This window comes from Corvus brachyrhynchos, unplaced genomic scaffold, assembly GCF_000691975.1.
Source record: "Corvus brachyrhynchos isolate BGI_N302 unplaced genomic scaffold, ASM69197v1 scaffold4, whole genome shotgun sequence".
Taxonomy (NCBI): domain Eukaryota; kingdom Metazoa; phylum Chordata; class Aves; order Passeriformes; family Corvidae; genus Corvus; species Corvus brachyrhynchos.
The window spans coordinates 3,578,077-3,601,146 of record NW_008237878.1 but is presented as its reverse complement, the minus strand read 5'-3'; the positions used below and the strand labels follow the sequence as shown (position 1 = coordinate 3,601,146).

Below are 23,070 nucleotides of genomic sequence, written 5' to 3'. Positions count from 1 at the left end.
TTTAAACTAAAGATAGATGTACTGTATGAATCAGATCCACCAGCTGAATGCTAATTGATCTAAATCACCCCGTTATATTAGTTTTGCACTGACATTTCCACAATTGCAAGAAACTACCAAGATACAGCACCCCCTCCTCTTCAGGGAGATAAAATGCAATTCTGCATCTTTAAAAACAGGAATGCTTTCCTGACTGAAAACCCTGCTCTGAGAAAAAAAAATGATTTGAGAACTCCCAACACGATGAAGGATTTGTTGAAAGGAGCAGGCAGATGCGGACTCCAAACTGCTTCAGACCAAAGCAGGCAGTGCCTTACATAACACTGAGGGCTCCAGCAGACAACTTACATAAGGAGACTCTGAGGGAGCCTTAAACAAGCTTCTTGTCAGGAAGAAACCTTTGTGGAAGGACCAAGAAATTAAGGATATTTTCACCTGGAAACCGTTCCTACATTTGCATTCAGGAGCAAATGAAGAATTATCAAAGCTCAGAATATTAAAAAAAAAAAGAGTAGTCTCATCAAAAGGACCCTGAGGAAGCATAGACCACGCTGCACTGATTTAAGAAGAGCTTTACTGTATAACAACAGCATTCCCCAAAGCCTGTTCTCCAAAATTCTAATTGCAGCAGCTGAAGTGAATATGTTCCTGGCACCTAACCCTTGCTTTGCAAACTATATTTGAAGCCTAGCTTTGCCAGTGGGCTACACTCACATTCAGTACAGGACCCACTAAACGCAGAGTGATTACTAAAGAAAAATAGCTAAAATGTCAACATTCAAATAAGGCAGATGTCTTTTGACAGCCTAAGGAAAAAAAACAACACCTAAGAGAGAATTAAAATCTGAGTCAATTCTTAGGCCCCAACAGTATTTGCTAAGTAGGTGAAGAGTATGAATATCTCTACAGCACCAAGAAGCCTCTCCAAATCTATGTGACAACTGTAAAACCGCCAGAAATCAGACAGATTAGGAATAATGCTGTCCTATTTGCTTCTGGATGTTTTCTTGTACATTTAATGGTCTTCCACCTCTTTAAAAGCAAGGAGTAGAACATTTTTTAAGTGCCAATTTTGCTTAAAACCTTATCATAATTTCTGAAATTATTTACTGAACTATTATTTTCCAAGCAATTTGCAGCATCTGTATTTCATCTAAAGTCAGTTTTGGGAAAAGTCATATATCCCAGATATGTCTAGGAGGAAAAACAAAATAATTAGATAAGATTATCATAATGAAATAAAATAATGAAACATTCAATTAAGATATGGGAAGCAGAGGGGGGGGTTTTTAAAAAAAAAAATACTTTCAAAAAGCAACAGAAATATTCTTAAACATCTTTTACAAATTCAAGAGGACACCAGTGCTGGTCACCCTTTTGATGTTCACAGTACTGCAAGACCTTAAAAATCACAATAACTCCATCAATATTCACAACTGTAACCTGGCAAAAAATTTCTTTACTGAGTATCTCACATGAATAATTTCCTCAATGAAATTTTAGTGTGGGTCAAATGACTCTTAATGTGCAAAACATTTGGGCAGTAGAGACTGTCAGTCATGCCTAGACTGTGAGCACATCCCTTTGAACGCTGCACTCACTGTGTGTGCTGACAAAATGAATCAAGTAACATTTACATTAATTTTTCATGTAGCAAGCCTGTATCAAGCTAAATGGCACTCCAAAGCAGTTGACAGTTGAGGAACCTATACTGTCCTGGTCCATAATCATACACACATTTTATATCTTCACTTGTTTAAGGATGCTTAATTCATAATCAGGAAATGTGGGCTCCTCCGGTAATATCAGAAGTCTCACTGTTTCTAAAAGTGGAATCTTGACTTTAAAATGACATGGATTCTGATCACCCAGAGCTCACAGTAAATACCAAATATATTCTTGATGCCTGGCTAGTGGGGAGGGAGGGGGTGGGGAAAAAAAGGCATTTGTACTTAGAGTCCTCCTGTGCTATCACCTCCTTAACTGCTGTGACAACCTCCATCACTGACTTTGCGTGTTGAAAATACTTGCAGATCTTGAAGTTTGGTATGTTTCTATTCACAAAAGCTAACAGAAAAAAATATACTTTATAACAATACAAAAAAATACATGCTAAAGTCCTGTCATCCAGGCTTATTTGCCACAATCAACACCAGGATATAGCAAGCTTAAATGGACAGAGACATTTGGAATTCCAAATAAAAGAAAAAGCAACAGACGTATTATAAAAACTACTGTAACCAGAAGGAAGAAAAAAAGAAAAAAAAACCAATAGACTATGTGACAGAGGAATAAAAATGCTCTAAATACCTGTCAAACCTGCGTTTTGTCTTTTCTCTCTCATTCAATAATATCATAATATAAGCAAGAAAGAAAAACAAAATAGCTTGGAAAGAACATACACTGTCCACCTTCAAAAACAGGAGCACAGACTGGTTAGTGAAACAGAAAGGATGCTGATGAAAAGGTAAAATGAATAGCTTCCAATTACCTACAATTATAACAACCAATAGGAAGCAATCTTGCTACTTCAGAGGGAAAAAATACATTACAGAAGGGATGACAGCAGCATCTACTATGAGGAAGAGAAGGAGGATTAAGGATTCCATAGTGATTCTTTGTGGATTTTAGCATGATTCCAAACAGGGTACATTCCATATTCTTCCAGCAAGAGTTGGGCTCAGTACTGGTAGGATTCATTTCTAAAGCCATTTTTGCGCAAAAATGGCTGCGCATGGAACAGCTCCAAAGTTAAATAAAGATACTTGTTTGTTAGGGCCTAATAAAAAAAAATAAAGCTTTTTAATAATACTTGATTACCAACTAATCAAAACTGAAAGCTCCATCTGCTTTATGAATTTAAGGTGTTCATAAAAAACACTGAATGTAAGACTACACAGACTTTAAAGAATGAGAGCTGGAAATATGGTAAATATTGAGTGCTCAGATTTTCAGAATAAAATGAAAGTTTGCCCAACATATTGAAGTGGAGCCATTTAAAGGCCTTGAGAGTTAGTAAGAGACTGCAAATATTTTTGTTCTTAATAGCTCTGTATTTTCACTTATTGAAATCTGTGTTTTACAGTCCTGGGTATACAAATCTGAAAAGACAGAAACTGCTAAAGAACTCATATGTCTTTAGTAACTACTAAATCCAGTTGCTTTCATTTTAAAGGATAGCACGAGCTTTTTATTTCAGCTGCTACATGTACTGTTATATAATTTCACACATATATAAGCCTTTTGAAATAAATGCTACAAGCTCAAGGAATAATTTCCTTCACAAACAGACAAAATAAAATTAGTGTTACTCAGAACTAAAAATCATGTCTACAAAAAATCAGCAGAAATTTAATATATGGGTTGAATGAGTGCTTTTAATCAGTAAATGTCTCAATGTTTTTCCATTTACATATTGCATTTTGAGAATCACATGCTAAATGCCCGAAAATAACAGTCTCAATCTAAGATATTCCTCTTAGTCTCTTTTTTCTGCAACTGTTGTAAAAATAAATTGTCTACAATACAGAAGTTTACTATAGGTTGCATATTTAAATTAAACAGAGTCTTTGATATATGCCTAACACTCAAATCTGCTTTTTCATTACCCTCTCCCCCAATTATGTAGACTTATACCAATTTCTCAAGTTTTTGCTATACTTCACTACCTTATTACCCAGCTGTGCAGCTGAGCAAGAAGATAACCACATTCATTCCTTTTATCTGTAATGATGTAATACATCTCAGCACTGGGTTGAGATGATTGGGGGAATAATGGGATTGTAAAAACTGCAGAGATTGACAAACAACAGTGCAGCCACCTTCTCCTGATACAGTGAATTGTGTACATACAGCCCAGGGTGAAAATAATACAATATGCACTAATTCTGCTCCTCGAATGAAGTTAACATTTTTCACAAGAAACAGCTGCTTCTGCACAGAAACATCATCATCATCATCATCACAATGCAGCAACCAGACTAAACACCCGCAACCTGGGCTGAAGCCTAGGCTACAAGAAATAAGTGTTGGAGTTTACTTTCCAATGAAAAAAGAAAGTCATCCAAACAGAAAAATATCAGGTTAAGCAAGGACTCTACAGACAGTGCAGTGCAATGCAAAGAGTCATCAGGGACTAGTATGCAATACAAAAATAGAACTTGTACAAAAGCACATACAGCACTGCTTTCCTGTTCATTTAAAAAATTAAATCTGCCTCCATTTTCTCTGCTAATACCTTCCTTACTACAACTGAAGAAATCCTTACCTTCTGAAGGAGCTGGGAACCTGAGTATTTGGCTGCAATAGATTTGATCTCTCCACCAAATGCTGAGGCCCAGAGCTTTACACTGTGATGAAAAAAAAAAGAGACAGGAAGAAATGTAATACACATGTCATAGCAAGCAACAGAGACTGTAACAGCTTCAGCTGCTCGGGAGGATCTGAGCAATTTTGCATTAGAGAGCTCACTAAGGAACCTAAGCACAGCAAAAGATCAGTGAAGCCGTACAAGTATAAGCACAAACTAGACCCTGTGCTAAGGTAAGGCCTCTGATATGAGAGTACCAACCTGCACCATTAAAATTTAAGGAATTAACTTGTACAGAAACATGATTTGGCACAACGTGAAACATGCATTGAAAGGAAAACAGCAGATAAAATAGCAAAACACTTCTGAATGATAAATTCCCACATGAGAAAGAGTTAACAGCATCAATTTCAGTAAATACAAGCACTTAAAACTCAGTGGCTACACACTCCACCAACACATGCTCCCACAATAAAATCAAAGTGGTGCCAGGTGCCTTGGAGACAACCACTTTAAACACAGCTGACAGAGGAGCAAAGGTGCCCTGGAACAGTCAAATATCGGCAATACAAAAACAGGAGAACTTGAGCAGCCAAGTTCTCATCCTTGAACATGGTCCTGAGAGGAATAGCATGAAAGCACTTACACAGACAAGGGGATCTGCTGCTCCGATCCAACCACATCCACTAAGGCTGTGTTAAAAGCTGTCCAGAAGATAAAGAAAAAACCCCCAAAAGCCCGAAGAAGATTCAGGTTCTCTGGCATTGTGCCTCCCTGTGCCTGGAAAGATTTGGGGAAATTCAAGTGAAGCTGAGTTCAGCAGCAGTGGGGTTTTGCTTCTAAAAGCCTCTTTTCCCCCACTCTTAGTCCCTTCCACTAGAACAACACTGGAAAAGAAAAATTCACAGCTCCATCCTCATTCCTCCAAAGGATGACCCTCTCTGTGTAATGGAAGGAGCGGACCAGAAGCGAAGCTCTAATGACTTGAAAACTATTGTGTCCCTGGTAACAGCAAAGCGTTTTCCAGCACTACTGCAGCCACTTGCATGTAGTTCTTTACAACTCCGCAGTCAGCAGTGTGCTGAAGTTACTTCAGTGACCTACTGCTGCTCCAAAGTGCCCTTAGCAGCAAGAAAGCAGACTATTGATTCCAACTGGGGAGGCTGTCTTCTTGCAATTACTGCTCACTTTGCAAATGGAAAGCTGCCTAGAGTTGTCCTTTCCCTCGCCGATAACCTCCAGCCTTCATCCCAGATCAAGCCAGCCAGTGCATTGGTTCAGCGGAGCAGGAGCAGCAGCCTTTTAACGGGATAGCGCCGAGACAGAGAGGCAGGCACAGGAGGAGCTGGACCAGAGGGAGGGTACGGCAAAAGCAGAGAAACTCTGGAGGAGCTGAAAGTGGAGTTGAGCCCTTCCAGGAAGGCGAGAAGAGAGCGCTGCACATTGCCGGGGGCTGAGCTTGGGAGGGCTCGGCAGGGCTGTCAGGGGCGGGGGCGTGGGGCCGTGCACACCCACCGGAGAACGATTCAGGCAGGGCACCGCTGCATGACAAGCATCTGTCTGTCACACAGCCCAGAGAGGCGAAGGCTGCTCGGAGCTCAGCGCTGCGCGGTGCCGGGAGCATCCCGGCCGCGGCGCCGCACCGGGGCGGGCGGAGGGAGGAGAGCGGCGGTCCCTGCCCAGGGAGCATCGCCCAGGAGCGGCAGCGGCGGCTTCCCGGAGCGAGCCCCGGCTTTAGGTCAGGCTCGCACACATTTAATTGAGTCATAGGGAGCACGTCCTTGTGCATAAAGGCACGTTTGCTGCTTCCTCCCACGCCGGAGCACTGCAGCGAGTCACTCTCCGAGAGCTCAGGACCAGCAAAGGCTTATGAATGAAAAGATTTACCTATGCAGCATAAGTAAATCAATGCGGGCTGACTCCAGCCGATGAGTAAATTATTAATTTGTGCTCGTAGAAGAATCCTCTTGATATAGCAAATATAGGATTACAAGCTCCTCCACTGAGAGAGCAGCGTGCGGAGCAGGAGGGATTGGTCCAGGTATTTTTGTTGTTGTTGCATTTTAAAATCTACCCTCCCCCTCCTTTTGCTTTTATTCTTCTCCCTCTGCTTTTTTCTCACCTTCTTCTCCACTAAATGCACAGACTTAAAATAGCAACTGAACTTTAATGTAAATAAGTATGGCAAGACCATGATCTGAGCATGGGCTGAGTCATCCTTGCATCCTACAATATAGCTCCAGTGTCCGCTCCAGAATTCTAGTTTCTTCCCTCTGTAGTTAGAATTAACACCTCAAAATATTCACTCTGCCTTTGTACACTGTTCTTAACATTTTCTGTCTTAAAGCTTGAGATGTAGTACCTGTGTTTCTTTCCCCATTAACATCACTAAGAGCACTGAACAGTTTGCTTTAAATATCAAAACCTCTATTCAATACCTGGCTGACAAAAGCTTCCTGCTTTCTCAGAAGAAACAAGAAGTTTAAAGATAGAAAGACTAACAGGGGAACTGTGCAGAACAGTGGCACAGCACCCTGCAACTTTCACCACCCACCAGCCATCCCCATCGGGAACAGTAAATAGATCATATTTCTCTCTGTACCATTACATTCATAAAAGGCAATAAAGAAAAATTTCTTAAAAGGAACACCTATTTTGTGTATTACTCAATTGTTTTGAAAGTCCTGTTATCTGTGCTGTTACTGCGGATTTTCTAAACAGTGTTTTAAACGTGCTTCCATGTCACCAGGTGTTCAGCTTACCTACAGGCAGAAATGTAAAAATGCGCATGGCTGACTAACAGTATATCATCAATTATGTGCTCCTTTGAACATATTACATAAATAATGGCATCTTCCCAAAGCCAGGAATGAAACAAGTGGTTGATTGTCTCAATACTTGTGCTGTTTACTTCCTTTTACATGCTAAACACTGTCAGGCAGTAAATTCAAAAACTCATTTTGTGAGATTCAAACAGTTCTTACATTAACAAAGATCCTTATCTGCTTCAAGCCAACACAGTACACTGATAACAGGTAATGCCTTCATTTTTCAAAGCATTAGTGAAAGCCCTAATAACTTTTTGAAAGCACACACAATATGTCTGTGTTCGAGAGGCCAGCAAAATTTAACGTGTATTCAGCCCACCAATAATGATAAAGTCACTCAACAAACCCTGACTTTGTTGACATTTATCATGCATTCAATACTATATCAGACCTACAGTTTATGCATCTGGTGTGTGCAAAACTGGGCACTCCCATTTGTCTAATACAAAAATTGTATTTGTACTATTGCTAGTCTAAGAAACTAAATTCACTTGGAAAGGAAATTTTTGCTTGAAAGAACAAGCTCCTTTTGTGTTAACAAATACTTATAACACAGAAGTCTGTACTACATCACAGAGTGCTTTCAGCACCTTTCATTAATGCACCGTGGGTATGTCCATGCAGGAAATCAGCTCGTCATGACCATTCAGTGAATGGACAGCAAGCCTGAACCATAACACACACAAACCACTACAGGTGACGCCACCATCTATCTGCAGCTGTGTCCTGGCCTGACCACTACTGACTATTCTTGGTATGCAGATCACTGCAGCCCTGACACCAGATTCAAAATTCATGTTAGCATTTGTCTCATGTTGTTCCCATAAGGATGCAGAAACTTCCCCTAAGTGGGTTTGCATAAGGAAGGACCAAGGAAAATACAGGGAAAAAAAGTGGTAGGTTCTGCTGAAGGTTTCAGTTCTTTTTACTGGGGATAGAGAAATGTGTTTCATTATTTGCTACAACCTTGTGATGTCCTGGAGAAAAGGCAGAAGAAAGCCAAGCTTCAGAGAAGCATAGTGATGAATTTATCTTTTGGAAGTAATGTGGCATTTCTATCATGTCCTTATGCTGTTATAGACAACTGCTGAATCTGGAATAATTTCTGGTCCCACTAGAAAAGTGTATGCACAGATAACTGACCAGAGAAGGAAAGCATTTATGCACAGAGCAAATGTACATTCTGAAACCAAAGTGCATCTCAGCAGAAAGCACAGGTAAGTTTCTCGCATGCCACTGGTCTCTGAAGTAGAGCTCCCCATACAGGTGTATTAAGTTGCATCTCCCTGCTCCTGGCCTCCCATTTTTAAGGCATAAAAATGGCAACTAATTTTCTGCTGTGCCCTTGATGATCAAGCACAATGGTGCATTTCAGTATCTCACAGAAAGTGAAAGAAGCTGTTTTCCCCATGAAAGCAGAAATAAAACTTGGATATGTGAATCAAATGTTGTAATAGAAAGTCACAGACAGGGCAGAGGAACTTGATGAATCCCCAAAGGTTTTTTGGAGGACCACATCGAAGAAAATAACCAAGGGATTGGAGGAAAACCAAAAAACACTCAAACCAACCCACAAATAAACAAACAAAAATTCCAGGCCAAGGGCAAAGGGTAATATGAGATTTGACACAAAGGCCAAAGCAGAGACTACAGACTAGGGGAAAGTCCCATATATAAATACACATAATAACTACCTGATGAATTCATCCCATTGCTCCTTTCTTCTACCTCCAGATATATTTACACTTAAGAAAGGGCACAGAAACAAGGCCACATTTGCACCAGAGTGTACTTTGAGGTCTCTGATTAGACACGTACCAAACCCTAATAAAAGTCAATCGAGAGGCATACAGAGAAGAGAACATATAGTGCAGGGGAGAAGAGTAGGAGGAAATTATATAATTAACACAAATGTTTATTGCATTTCTTTTTTCAGGGGCTTATCTACAATGAGTTCTAAACTGAAGTAATAAATGCAGAAGGCTGAAGTGCTAAAAGCCTTGCTGAAGATGTAAGCCACCTCCACTGGAAATTAATATTTTAAAAAGAATACAAGAAAGAAAATATGTCAGTTTATCTATATTCCACATATATTAGAAGATTCAGATACTGCAAAAACAGAAGAGTCTTAACTACTTTGCATGATGTGGTGTTAATACCTACTTTGTACTGTACTCCTCTGCAATTCTAAATGCTAAGATTATAATCCTCAGATGTTTTCTACACTGTGATTTTTTTATTTAACAGACTAAATTGTCCATTCCTCCCCTTGTTTGAAATACTTCATTTTAAAAATTTTCCCTTAAATAAAGGCCGTGGGAGGATAAAGAGGGAAGAGAAAGGTTGTAGAGCCACTTTACACAATAAACAATTTAATGAAATGTCCCATGGTGAAAATCCTTCCAACCTTTAACAACTGCATGCAACTTTCTCTTACTTCTGTGCAATGTTTCACATACACTTACACACGGAAAATGGAAACAGGAGAAGTAGAGGCATAACAAAAGCTATCTCAGCTTTGCCAAGCTTGAGATTGTCAGATGAAAGGCAAAATCTGAAGGTTCTGAATTTATTATTTGGAAACAACCCAACGGTGGAAGCACTCGTCAAGTAGTGTTTGCCTGCTGTGAGAACACAGGCTCACTTGTTTTAAGCGATCTGTACATCTGAGGAAGAGCAGGAGACTGCACATGAGGCCTGTTTGGGAAAGGCTAAACATGTGTACACTTATTCCTATAATTCTACGGAGGTCTCGTGTGTATAAATCTAAGTGTTCCACTGGTGTGGGAATGCCAAGTTATCGACTGATTCCAACCCACTTCCAATAAAGATTGAGGTCAAGTAGCATTACTCATTGTCTTAAATGAACTCAGCGCCACATAATGGGCAGGAGCTAGTGTTTTGGAGAAATAAAAATGCTACAGAATTTCTGAACCACATCAGTATTTTATATGCAATATTATCATCTCTGTTTTATATACTGTTCAGGTCAAATCAAGCACTAGTATTTCATCCATGAGAGCATTAAGGGCATACACAACCAATGGTTACATATAATCAATCATTTACACGACTAGAAATACAAATCTCTAAAGACTTTTAAAAATACTAATATACAATCCTAATTAGTATGTTGGGAGTACAGCATTTTAGGTTACTGTCACGTTATCTTTAGCACACTTCAACACCCAATAAACCTCACAGTTTGCCATAACCCCCCAAGGAACGCGTGGTTAATTTAGCTTCCACAAAGCCCAAGATCAGCTGGCTTTTGAATCTCCACAAGGAGCTAAAATGCAAAAGAGCAAAGCATTATCACATCCCAGCCTATGAGAGCTCACACTGCATGGCAAGCTAGAATGCTTTAAGCTAATTATGTTTATAGCTACCCAAATCCAATTTCAGCAGTCCACTGTAGCTCTAGTCTGTTACTGCCATTTTACATAAGCTTCATTTATTTTGAATTTTCAACTATTAACACAAAGTCTGCCTTTGGTTTCTTTCAAGTGTTTCATGCTGGGAAATGAACTCTTCTCTAAGCAAATAAACCATTTTTTTACTCCCAAAGCTGGTGCTAGGTTGTAAATGCTAATGCTTTCAATACATTCAAAATACCTGCAAACCGAAGATAGGACTTAAAAATGAGAAACTGTAATTAAGAGCTCTGATATAATGGACAGAATGCCATAGAAACTAACCTATTTAGCATTCTTTCTCTGACAATAAAAAAAAAAAAAAAAGGAAGACTAGAGGTCACAACGTATTTCAGCATGAATCTATTACTGTCTACACTCTTGAATGAGCCCCCCGCTCACATCTGTAATGTGAAGGGACCCTTGTTACAACCCTAAGTGCAGGCTTCAAGGGCCAGAAAAGGCATTGCCTTTACTTCAGATCTTGGCAGGGTTGGTGACACAAACACTAAGTGCCAAAAATTATGTATTTTAGGGGGGAGGGAGGAGCAATGGCGCTGAGCAACCACTGTCAAAGGAGCACCTTTTGCAGCAAGAGATGAAGTGACATCTGTGGACTCCCTGTCATCAGGAAGGTCAAGTTTCCAACCACTCAGCTGAAAGGAACCTGCAAACTTTAGACTGCCATTCAATTCTTTTCAAAATAACATTCTTATTGCCAAGTGGAAAATATAGCATGACTTTTGATCCAAGAAACAGTGCCATGTCAGGTGATAACATAAAGCCATAAGGTACTTCAGAGGCCCATAACTCTGTCACTCTCCAATTAATTCCTGCATCACAAGTATGAATTTTGTGGTGGGAATGTGACTTTTATGAAGTCTTGACTAAACTGCCAGTTTCTTGATCTGATATTCACCACAGTGCTGCTTCTTGATGTTACAGAAAATGAATTTTGTATAATTCCATGGCAGCAGTTGCTAACCTGTGATCCACCTCTGCTCTATCACTTTGTTGAGCCTTTTTCATTTATTGTGAACATTGACTGATCCTGAAAATCAAAGTTATCTCAAAAGGAAAGTTACCTCAGATTAGAAATTATGTATGTATTAAAAAGTAACACACTGTGGTACTGAATTCCATTAAAATGTTGCATAAGGAAAAATAATACACATCAACAGAATAAAGTGTCCTGTGAGGTTATTAGATTTACATATCTGATCACAATTGCAGAGAAAGGCCACCAGGAACTACCAAAAGGCAAACAGGTGTCAAAAAGGTCTAAAATAACACGAGGAAGTACTAAATAAATTTCTTAACTTTTCAGAGTTTGAAATTGATTTAACTTCAAGAAGAGTTTAAGTCATTATTTGTCTTAAGGCCACAATAGCAACCTGATAAAACCTTTTTAAGAGTTGCTGGTTTATGCAAATCAAGTTTCACTTCTTAAGTGGTTACTGTCACCTCGGGTAAGAACCAAATTTAAGATTGCATTTTTTTTCCACCAGTGCAAGTGCCTGCTTGTTCTGGTGAGCTTTAATTGAAACCTGGCTGCTGCAGACAGATGAAACAATCTATTACTAGGGCACTTCTGTAATAAAGTGGAAACGTGGACTTGGGCACAATGAATGATTCCAATATCACACAAAATACCCTACCACCAGAAAAAACACCAAAACTACAAGATAGTCTCTTATTCTGCTGTTTCAAATTCTGTCTTGTGTATAATGCTCAAACTCTACTTCTACTTTAATAATAGAACTTGACATTACATATCATGGAAAGTTCACAGTTTCACCTGCAGAAGAATAGCAAATTTATAGGATGGTGGGTTTTTAAAATATATTAAAGCATGATTATGCTTAAAAGATGCAAAGTAAAAGCAAAATTGATACCTATAAATATACTAATAAGTGTTAGGTAAAATATTTGCCAGAGCATGCATTTCTATTTTACAGGCTGTTAATCCATCATAGTGTCACTAACATTGCAATAGACACACTCAGACTGCTGTGCTTATTACTTTTTAATGCATCACTCCATTTTAAACATTAATACTAACAGGTTCAGGCCATAATATAGTCATCCTTCCTATCCATAAAAAGAAAAGGAAAAAATCACCACCCAAATGCCAGTTTATACTACAATTTTACTTGTAAGCACACAATACTAGATGAATTTTATTTAAAAAATACAGAAAAAAGAAGAAAAGTTCTGAGTCAAACTTATTATCACATGTTTTCCTACTCCAAGATTTTGTGTGTTTGAGGGCTGGGGTTTTTTGGGAGGTTGGTTTGGTTCAGGGTTGTTTTATGCCATGAAAACACTTTTTCTTAATCTTCAGTTGGGACCAATAAACTAGATTTAGATAATAGATTCAATACAACGTTTGAGCAAAGGCCAGTGACACCACCCCTTAATCCAAAGGGGTTTTTGTTGTACTTATCCATTTACCAATGACCTCAAAAAGAATAAAAGTTTGTGCAGTTCTCAGCTTCCATCTCTCAGCCATTACTAGAAATAATTGTCTCCATTTCAATAGCGGAAGAACTTCTTAACTTTTCTCAAACTGGTATTTTTCAGAATTAGCTGAGGACTGCTGAGGAAAAAACAAGCAACAGGACATCTTGTCAATACTTACAAAAAAGATAGACAAGAAGAACATAGGAAAGACATTGGACCCCAAGAGCTTCCCCTGAGCATTATACAACCTGATATATAATTATGGTACTTGTAAACTAAGGCTCCTTATTTTTCCTCCAATACATTTATTTCCCCACCATTTTGTTTTCCACTGCTGTGTGTTTCTATTTTCAGTTCTCACCTTTATCTATTGCAAGCCCCACTTTTCCAAACCACAGAAAGTACCACCCATTTTCTCACGAAAAACACAAATTTCCTAAACAGCTTTCCAGCTACTTGGACCCTGAAATTCCATGCCTTCATCCTAAATAAATAAATTTCATCCTAAACCAATGTAGTGAAGGCTGTTTCATCTTAGATACCCCTTCTGATTCCTACATGTTGCTGGAGAAGAGAAAGTCCCTTAAATCACAGCCTATGCTCAGTTCTCTCTCAAATTACCATAAACCTGAACTGCAAAAGCTGCTCACTCTCCAGAGCAGGAGCTCTATGAAAGGCCTTCCTGAAGTGATGCCCCATGCTCCTGTCACACTTGCCTCGTAATCAAGTGGCACAGCCACAAGCCCTGAGGGCACCACTGCCATCCATGACCCCCTGAGCCCCCTGACCCACTCACCAGTGCACTGCTGATCCCCTGGGGCATTACTTCCCACCAGGGAATCTGCACCTGAGGTGTCTCTACTCACACTGCTTAAAATCCTCCTCCCAAGCAGCTACTCTAGGAAGCTTCTTACTTTGCTTCAAGCTTCAAAATCTAAAGTCAGGCCTTTTATAGTTATCAAGGGAAAGCAATACTATGATGTTTTTGTTGCCAAGGAAAACTGCAACAGTTCAGTGGCACTTCTTTCTAACAGTTTTGTCCTAGTAGTCAGTAGTCTGGTAGGTTTGCTGAACCAAACTAATTACTCCCAGGCAAAGCAAGACAGTCATAACACACAGCTGAGAAACTGCAGAGCTCTGAAGAGATAAGCTCTCCCAATTCGAGTAAATAAAAAGCTTCAGTTTCCCAAGACAACATTTCGTTATTCTGGATACAGTCAGTACGTGCCCAGTCTTTAACCTACTGATGCACAGAATCAACTACAGCCCTTTAGCCAAGCTGAGCTCTTTCACTGCACCCCAGGTACCACCTGATCCCACAGGCTGCTGGCAGCGAGAGCCAGATCTGACAACCGCCGACACTTCAAGGAGCACTTTTTAGAGCAGCAGTTACATATTTCTTGAAGCAGTTAGACCAGGGAACTGCAGTAGTTGAAGACAACACATGTCATCTTTCTGGGCATCTTGCCTTAGCTGTACTACCCAGAGAGCTGGTGTTATGCATTTTGAAGGATTGTAGATGAAGGGACTAGGGATTTATTTTCAAAAATCGAGTGCCCTAATTACCCTTATTTACCACAACCAGCACAGTATGCACCCCCCCAGCATCCTGCCACCCCCATCCTGAGACTGAAATACAGTAGAGCACATGCTGTTCAAGAATACAAATTGCCAACGGGGATAAGTAATAATCTCAAGGTTTGCATCATTTCACAGTTGAGTTGTTTGAAGACAGGCTAGCCATTACATAGAGCAGCTGCGTTATCTGGCTTTTCCTTTCACTCATTTATAGACTTGAGCTGGTTTCCTAAGTCTGTTGAAACTATTTTCCCCATTAACAGTTTTTGTTCAGTATGCAGGGAACTCAGCTACAGCAGAAACACACAAAGGCTTCCGTTCTGTATGCATCGATATTTTAGGGACATTGTTAGATTGGAAGCCTGTCAGGGCCCTCCAGATATGTTACAGTATTGGCTGGAATCCACCAGGACATGACAGAAAGATCTGTCTTCACAAACTTGGGCAACCTTTTTTTCACAGAGCTGACTGACATGACTGCATCTTGGTGTTATCCATCAATGTAAGGACCAAAGACTCTCTCCTCCATTTACAAAACAGAGTAATCCAACAGAAATAAAAGATAAGATTTTCACTCATTCCATTTTTATTGCCCTGAAACAAGGGGCATTCTGTATTATTCCAAGTAGAAAAGCTTCATTAAAAAAACCCCACTGCAATCTGAGGCACGAGAGTGGCCAGTTCTTCTTTTCATTTGACTGGGGCTTTTTTCTACATGCCAGAATGCAAAATTTAGGCAGAAAGCTACAGTTAAACATAAGATGGGATACTGTCAAAAAACATAATATCAGGTTAACAGGGATATCTTTTAGTTCTTTAATATGAATGAAATCATTCTTAATGATCCTTCACCAACAGAAGATCTGTTCCTATTTTTCACACTGGAATGCTCTTCTATTATTATATTGAAATATTTGTTATCTCTGTACCAGTACTAACATACACACATGCAGGGAGATAAATATTTAAAATAAACCCTATAAATTTAGGATTTACGAAGAGGCTTCCTATGTGTTAGACATTTTTCTAATACTACCACAAGCAATCGTGCCTTTAGACCTCAATTTCTGCTCTTCTCCATCTTAAAACTTTCTTTCCCTTTATTTATTTTCCTTTTAAATTCCACCCTCGTTAACCTTCTGTGTTGCAGATGCTTAATAAATAGAAAAATAACAATACAGTTATCACATCAAATAGCCTTTTATATTTCAGTAGTACATAGTAAGATGTTTGTATATTCAGGATTGTTCTCTTCAATCCAAGTTAGACTAAGTTATAACAAAATGTTCTAAAGTTGCAGGTTTAGAGCCTCCTTCCTGACGGTCACTGTTACATTGTTTTAAAAAACAGCATTCTATGTAGGAGAAAAATATTCTGCAAAATCCATTACTACTCCATAAAAGTCGCATACAGAGGTATTTACATAATGAACTGCAATTACTCACATTATATTTATCTAGTGAAGAATGAACCCATTGTGTGCAGTGGAATGTGTCTGTTCTGCACTAACACACGCACAGAGGAAGTTACCTGGTGAAATAACACATCAATCACAGGTTAACACTGAGCCTGCACCCGTGTAATGCCATTTCCAGTTCATTAAAGGAAACCAGCTGCAGAATCTGCCATTGTGCCAGACTGTCAAGGCTCAGCAAGAGGTTAGGAAGAGATGTGCAATGAGCTTGAGAGTTTTTTGTTGTGGGCAGGGAAACCCTTTGTGCTGAAAGTGCTGTGACAATGATTATCATAAGCTTTACAGATTAAGAACACACTTAAATCCACCTTCACTGAAGCAGAGCCCTCAGCTCCTGGCTAATAGATATTGTGTTATTTATATAACACCACAGTCAGAGTTGGAGTAGCAATCTACCAGCACAGGTACTGAAGTCCTGGAGCCACAGAATGAGTCAGGCTAGAAAGGACCACAGTGGTCCAACCTCCCTGCTCAAGCAGAGTTATCCTAGAGCACAAAGTCCTTAAGTTGAATCCTGCCAGGAGAAATCCTTTTCTTCGCTGACACCACAAATCTGCATATGTATTTTAAAATTTAATGAGAACTTGACAGAAGAAAAGTCTGCTCTACTTACTGAGTTCAGAGTTCACGGGCTAAGTAAGGCTGGGTGAGCCTTCTGTTGGTAAGCATGCAGCATTCAAAAATGCCTGCAAAATCAGCCAGCAAACTGGACTCTGGTTTCTGGACTAGAAGGAATTGGATTGATTTTTCCACACATCTGAACATTGTCATATTGGGATATGCACATTTTTACTATATCTTGGACAGCTGATAGCACGTTCATACATAAAGTATCATTCATTAGGGAGTACTTGCAGATCAGATATAGTTTCCTCTGTACCACACTTTTGAGCCTTGCTCCTCAAAATTAAATATTGGGAAACTACATAACCCCTTCATTTAACTCATCAGAATGAGACTGTTCCTAAGTGCTCCAATACAACAGTAATCAACCCCTGTTAGACTCAAAAGCAAAACTCTGGTACATTTGGACCTTTTGTAACATTTCTTAATTCTACTACTAATTTCAGTATTAGCAAGGTCCATCATTTAGGACTGTTTTCCTTTATGATGGTGTTTTAAAATGACATGATCTTTGCATGGTAGTTATGTGAGTGCAGCAGCTCTGCACAACATACAAAGACTCCTGCTGTGCTAAAGCAAGAGTCTTTCTCTTTACATTGCCTTTAACAACTATATTCAACTGCTGCTACACCATTTCACAGTCCTCTTCAGAGGCATGTGGGATGGACAAGAGGATAAGAGGCAGGTAGACAAGTTAAGCACCTGTTCTAGAGTCCAAAGCAAAGTGGAGATCAAGCAGCTGCAACCAGGGACTTTTAAACTCAGAAACTTATGCTCTTGGTTCTATGCACACATGCATCATCCAAAACTAAAATAGAAAAACATTACTGCAGCAACGATTTCAAAAAATTAAAATACATCAGAATCACCTTCTCAAATCCCCTGCAAACACAAGGCAAACAGCTTCAATTCATCAGTCGTTCTTTCCTTTGCTGCTCCTTTTTCAGGGATTAAGAGATCTTTAGAATTTAACTTACAGATAAGCACTTGTCTACTAACATAAAAGTTCATTTTTGTTCTTAACGTCTTCAGTTAAAAAAAAAAAAAAATCCATTTTTCTCAAAAAATAGCCGACAAAGTAAATTACAATTTTACAGAAGAAAAGACAAATTAAGCTCAAGACGCATTTTTGGTCAGTGATATTTTTCACTTTCATAAGTACACAATGAATAATAATACAAGCAGCTTCAACATCCCTTTTAAATAAACTCACCTTTCTGCATAGGAAAGCCATCTATGTGAGAGACTATTGCATTTGATGAAGAGGTTTGTACCATGCCAGGCAGAGGCCCTGACTCAGTTTTGTACTTTAAACCATAAGACAAGTATTTCTGAGATAATGTATAAGAAGAGTCAGGAGTCCAAATATTTTTGTCACTGTAAATTGTGAAAAAACTAACATGGAGCAAGAACAATGAAGAACAATCAAAAGAAATTACATTCTACAGGAACAGAATTTTGTTGCAGCCATGGGAAATAAGAGCCAAGATGTCAAAACAATAAATGGACTGCCCCACAGGGCTGGAGCACAGTGCCTGAGGGCAGGCAAAGATATCTGCCCCAACATCCACACAGAGAGAAAGAGAGTGAGATCAGTTCTTCTCTTATGAGTAAAGAGAAATTTGGGACATTTGCAACTCAGAGTAAAAACACACAGTGAAAAAAAGGATATATAAACATAAAATTGTTTATTATTTTGATGACAGCTACTTGAATCAGATGAGCTAAAGAAATGAGTCCTATGAGAGGAAGAATAGAACACACAAGACTGACCAGAGAAAAAAATAACCATAAATAACAAATATTTTTAAATCCCACCAAACCCAAGAAGTAGACCTTGTTTCAGCTATCTCCATAATTATAAAGGTGAAGGAAATGATTGTGGCTGAAACAAGCAGATGCAAAACAGGCAGAGCTTTCTGTCAGACCTGAGGAGATGCTACTGTAGAAATAAATTAATGGTGCTAATAGCTCAGCTTTTTTTTTTTTTTTTCCCCTGAAGTGGTATTAGCTCTGTTTGAGCAGTTTAAGCTCATGCCTGACATGTTCTAGTCTATCACAATTCTCCCTTTCCAACTCCCAAGCTATGTCCTTAGTGGAAGGCAATGTGAAAAGCAGGTTTTCAGTAACTTAAACTTCCAAAGTGTTCCCCTGCTTTTGCACAGTCCCATTCAAAACCACTCAATTACTGTTTATGTACAGGTTGACACAATGTAATTCTACCACTCGATTATTTCAGTTGTTTGCATCCTACTGAACTGTGCAAGGAGGGAAAACCAAACTCAAAAAGGCTTAAAACAAAAATAATCTGCTGCTAAACACATTCAAAAAGTGGGGAGTGTAAGTGCAGCCTGTCTCTTGGTGCTGTTGGCTGGCCTGCCTGCCCTCAGTCAGAAAAGTAAAGACTTTTTCCAGCACAAGGGGGTTTTTTTACCACCCCTGTGATCCTGATCACCAGGGTCACTTTGTACACGAGTTCTCTGCAACAGAGAAAGATGGAAAGAAGTTGGGGCAGAAAAATGAAGCCCAGCTGCACTGTGTCACACACAAGCCCAAGAGTTTGTACCTTCCCAGACACATGAAATTTTTGAGACAGTAAGACACGTTTTATAAAAATGCAGGGAATGGCTTATTTTAGGTCTGCAGTTTAACTGCGCATGGAACTAGTACAGAACAGTGAGAACAAGGACTAAGTTGGGTCCTTTTCTTTGCTTTAGCAACCAGAACTACATTTTATGAGTCGGACTAGAGCTAAAGTGAAATTACTACACAAAGGAGTAAGAGCCAGAAATAATTCATTATTATGGATCTAAAATAACACTCTGGCAAAGCACATGAGAAGTTATTCATTACATGTATACAGAATGGCATATAAAAACTTTGCATAAACTGAAACTGCAGGCAGATATGTACTCTCAGCATCAGCAGGTGGCATTAGCAGAGCATATTTTACGCGCTTCTTAGCCAAAGCCGTAGGCTACTTTAAAAAAAACTTGGCAACTATGAGTTAATTAAATTTCAAAGTGGCAAACAGTGGTACTAGGAAGAGTTATATGCTCACAGGAGATGAATCAAATGTGTCAGTCTCTAAGGAGCAGGCTGGTAAACCTTCAAATCAAGAGAAGCGTATTACTTACTAGTCAGAAATAGGCTGTACTTTCTCGTTTCAACAGCTGAGTCCCTTCAGAATGGAATTATTCTAGAATGAGACTACAGAAGATATAGAATAACCTCTCAGTTCACATTAAATACATGAACCAGGAGTGGGAGAGCAATACACAGCTACTTGTGGTAAACATATTATTGTGCAAGCAGGAGTTCACATATCAATAAAAAGGAAATATTATTTAAAACTTGCAAGGCTTTGAAGCCACCAACTGAAAAGACCTTTACTGCTGGAAAACTTGCCATTACAAGGTAAAAATCCAAGCAAAACAGCACACTAAAAAAAAAGCTATTTGATTCTTTTTAGTGGATTTCAGCTTTTAGTCTGTGCCCTGTCATTAGACTTGTTCTGTAACTGAGATATTAGTAGTCTCCCAGGACTTGCCTAGAAAGACAAGTTATTCTTTCCTCACACTACCTGTGATTTATTTCAAACTTTTGGGACTGAAGACTCAGAGAATGCATGCTTTGTAGATGTTTTCACACCTATTCTGTGAGTGAATGAGAAAGGAAATGCTGTGCAGTGTAGGACAGTCCTGTTAAACACAGGAACAGTGCAGTGCACACCCATGTTCCAGCCAGCACCCATCCCTGCACAGTAGATCTAGTAATGCACCAAGAGAACAGTAGCACACAGGCCCTCAGGGAGGCACCACAGCCTGTTCCCTGACCATCCCCCCCTCCCAGCATGGGGAAAAAAAAAAAAGCAAAAAAATTATACCATATGAACCTTTTGGGAAAGGGCATTCAAGTCTCCAGGATACGAATTCACCCGTTAAACATCACTGCCTCCATACCAAGTGCCCATCTGTGCTACAGGCTGGTTTGGAGAGCTGTGTCTGGCTTTTGTGCACAAAAATCTCTCTTTCCTGATGGTGTATACTGGGCAGATTAAGAAATATTTACTAGACCAGTTGCCCAACAAAATCCCCACCACCGGGCATTGAAGCGAAACACAGTTCCACCCTTCTCTGCAAATTCCTCGTGCAGAGAGGAACAACCTGTCAGGATTGAGGGAAAGGAGTCAACACAGAGTAACAGCAGCTCTCAAGAGCCAGTAGCAGCTGAACTTCACTTAAATGCTTTCTGCCAGGGTGAGTCTATATCATCACCTGGCTCAGCACACGGCACAAGACATGCTCAAAGTTCTGGTTTTCACTAAACCAACTACATCATTCGTACCAGATTTCCTACATGTCAGACCTCGGATTGTTTTATTAACCTCTGGATCCATCACTCCTCTTTTGGTGCAAGATTCTTCTCTGCTTTTCTTATGTGCTACTTAACTTATCAAATAATCTGCCCTTGACCTACACTTTTGGTCACTTTTTCCTGCTGTATATTGTACATTTTTCCCTTTTCTGCTGAGATGATGTGTTCAGAGAACATATTTGGAAAATAAACACTATTTTGCAAAAGCTTTGATCTATTATCATCCACATGCTCCTCCCTATTTCAGTCTGTTTCAGATCTTCTTTGTTTACTACAGCTACAAAAAAACCCAGCCCACAAATCACCACCCAACACACTGAGCTCCTTACAGATTATTTAACTACCAAGCTGTTAGTTTCACATGCTATATTGGGAAAATTCCTTCTAAAATATGAAACACAAAATCCATTATATACTTTTAACAACCTGTAAAGATTCTCATTCACTGTAAGTCTTGCAAACAGTCACAAGCATAAAATATTACACTGCAAGACATTTAGAAATCAGCTGGTTAAAAGCACAGCTTGTAAATCAGATTCTTCCTACATAATGAGCAAGCCAAAGGGGAGGAGTACAGATTATTTGACACCAGCTTGTTGTGGTTTTAAGGATATATAGCCAGTTTGGGTTTTACTGGGTTATATACATACTTTTCCATATATAATATTCATTCTAATGGTTCACTTGCCATTTTGTGGACTCTGATTTAGCTTTATTAAACTGTATAATGACAGAATCTCTATTAAAAAAAAAACAAACAAGCTAGGACCATAAACTGTGGCTTCATGTTATTGAAAGCTGCTGAACAAAGGACACTCAAAAGGACCTCCATCTACTGTAACCATAATCCATTTTTATTTATGAAGACTGCCTCAACATTCCCCTGGCATTATTAGAAGTAAAGGTAGAGAAAAGCCCTGGTCTCTTACTAGAGGAGGCCAGCTTTTTTACAATGCAGTAAATATTTACGGAAAACACTTTTAATAGGACTAAATGATTTTTCCTTTTCCCAGACTCCCATGTTTTCACAGAACCAAAATGCAGTTGAACCATTAAACTGTCTCCACAGTAAAGCACTCAAGCAACACAGTGCTTCAAACACTACAGAGAAACCCAGTAGAAACTGAAAACAAAACACAAGAAGAATCTCTGCTACTTTTAATAAAGAATCATTTGCAGTTAAGGAAATGTCTTCCTAAAAAAAAAGAGTTCTAGAGCTCTTTAAACCTTGATACCACAAACCTGTGTGTAGCACAGTCATTAACTCTTGATTTCTGCTCAGGGACAACCTGCTAACATCAGATAACACATCAGCCAGGCAATTTGCCTTAGATTTGTCTATGCCTTCTCCACATCACACAATAACTCTGCTCTTTTTGAATAAGGCATCAAATTTCTGGCCATGCAACTGTGCACCAGCTTTACAAGAGATCATGGGGAATTAACAGCCAGGGGTATCCCTAGAAGTGTGCTTTGATGGTAACCTGGTAAGAACACCACAGTTGCAACCAGAGCTCAGGCCATGCTCAAGACAAGTTGCACTAATCCAGGCTTTATTCCCCATGGGTAAACCACTTATTCTACTCAGAACAAGAAGCCCAGGTAGCAGCGCATCTGAATGGCCAACAGTAGTGGTGGGATAGAATTTAAACAAGTTAACAAGTAAACGTGTAGGGCCAATAAGATGGAAACAGATGCTGAAGAGCGGCTCACTTGAAGGCCTCATCCCCCCCACAGATGCTCAAGTGATCTGTCTGGATAAACAGATAATTATTTTGTTATTCTCTCATCAAAAGAGCTTAAAACAAATAATTACTGTAGTACAGACATCACTGAGGGCCCAAAACTTTGAGCCCCCAACGCAGAGGTGTGCAGCAGCTTCAGGGCTTTCTCTTGGCTAACCAAGCTCACTGCTTCAACCCAACCCCCATGTTTTCTTCTGGCTTTTTCTTCTGGGGAACAATGGCCAAGGTTTCTTGGCAGAGTGTTCTGGAGAGTGTCATC

General features: G+C 39.4%; 1 protein-coding gene across 6 annotated transcripts in view; it reads right to left on the bottom strand.

Moving 5' to 3' along the window:
- CACNA2D3 (calcium voltage-gated channel auxiliary subunit alpha2delta 3) overlaps positions 1 to 6,869 on the bottom strand; it is a 398,259-nt gene extending 391,390 nt beyond the window's left edge. For 5 of the 6 annotated variants that reach the window (XM_017732417.1, XM_017732420.1, XM_008632199.2 and 2 more), the window contains exons 1-2: positions 4,956 to 6,868; positions 4,268 to 4,349 (exon numbers count right to left, since the gene is read on the bottom strand). In XM_017732417.1, the coding sequence (XP_017587906.1) occupies positions 4,268 to 4,349; positions 4,956 to 5,074 (201 nt within the window). In that variant the 5' untranslated portion in view covers positions 5,075 to 6,868. Of the gene's footprint in view, positions 1 to 4,267; positions 4,350 to 4,955 lie in introns of all 6 variants that reach the window. The other variant, XR_001861410.1, reaches the window with a different exon arrangement.
- Between the last annotated feature and the right edge of the window lie 16,201 nt (positions 6,870 to 23,070).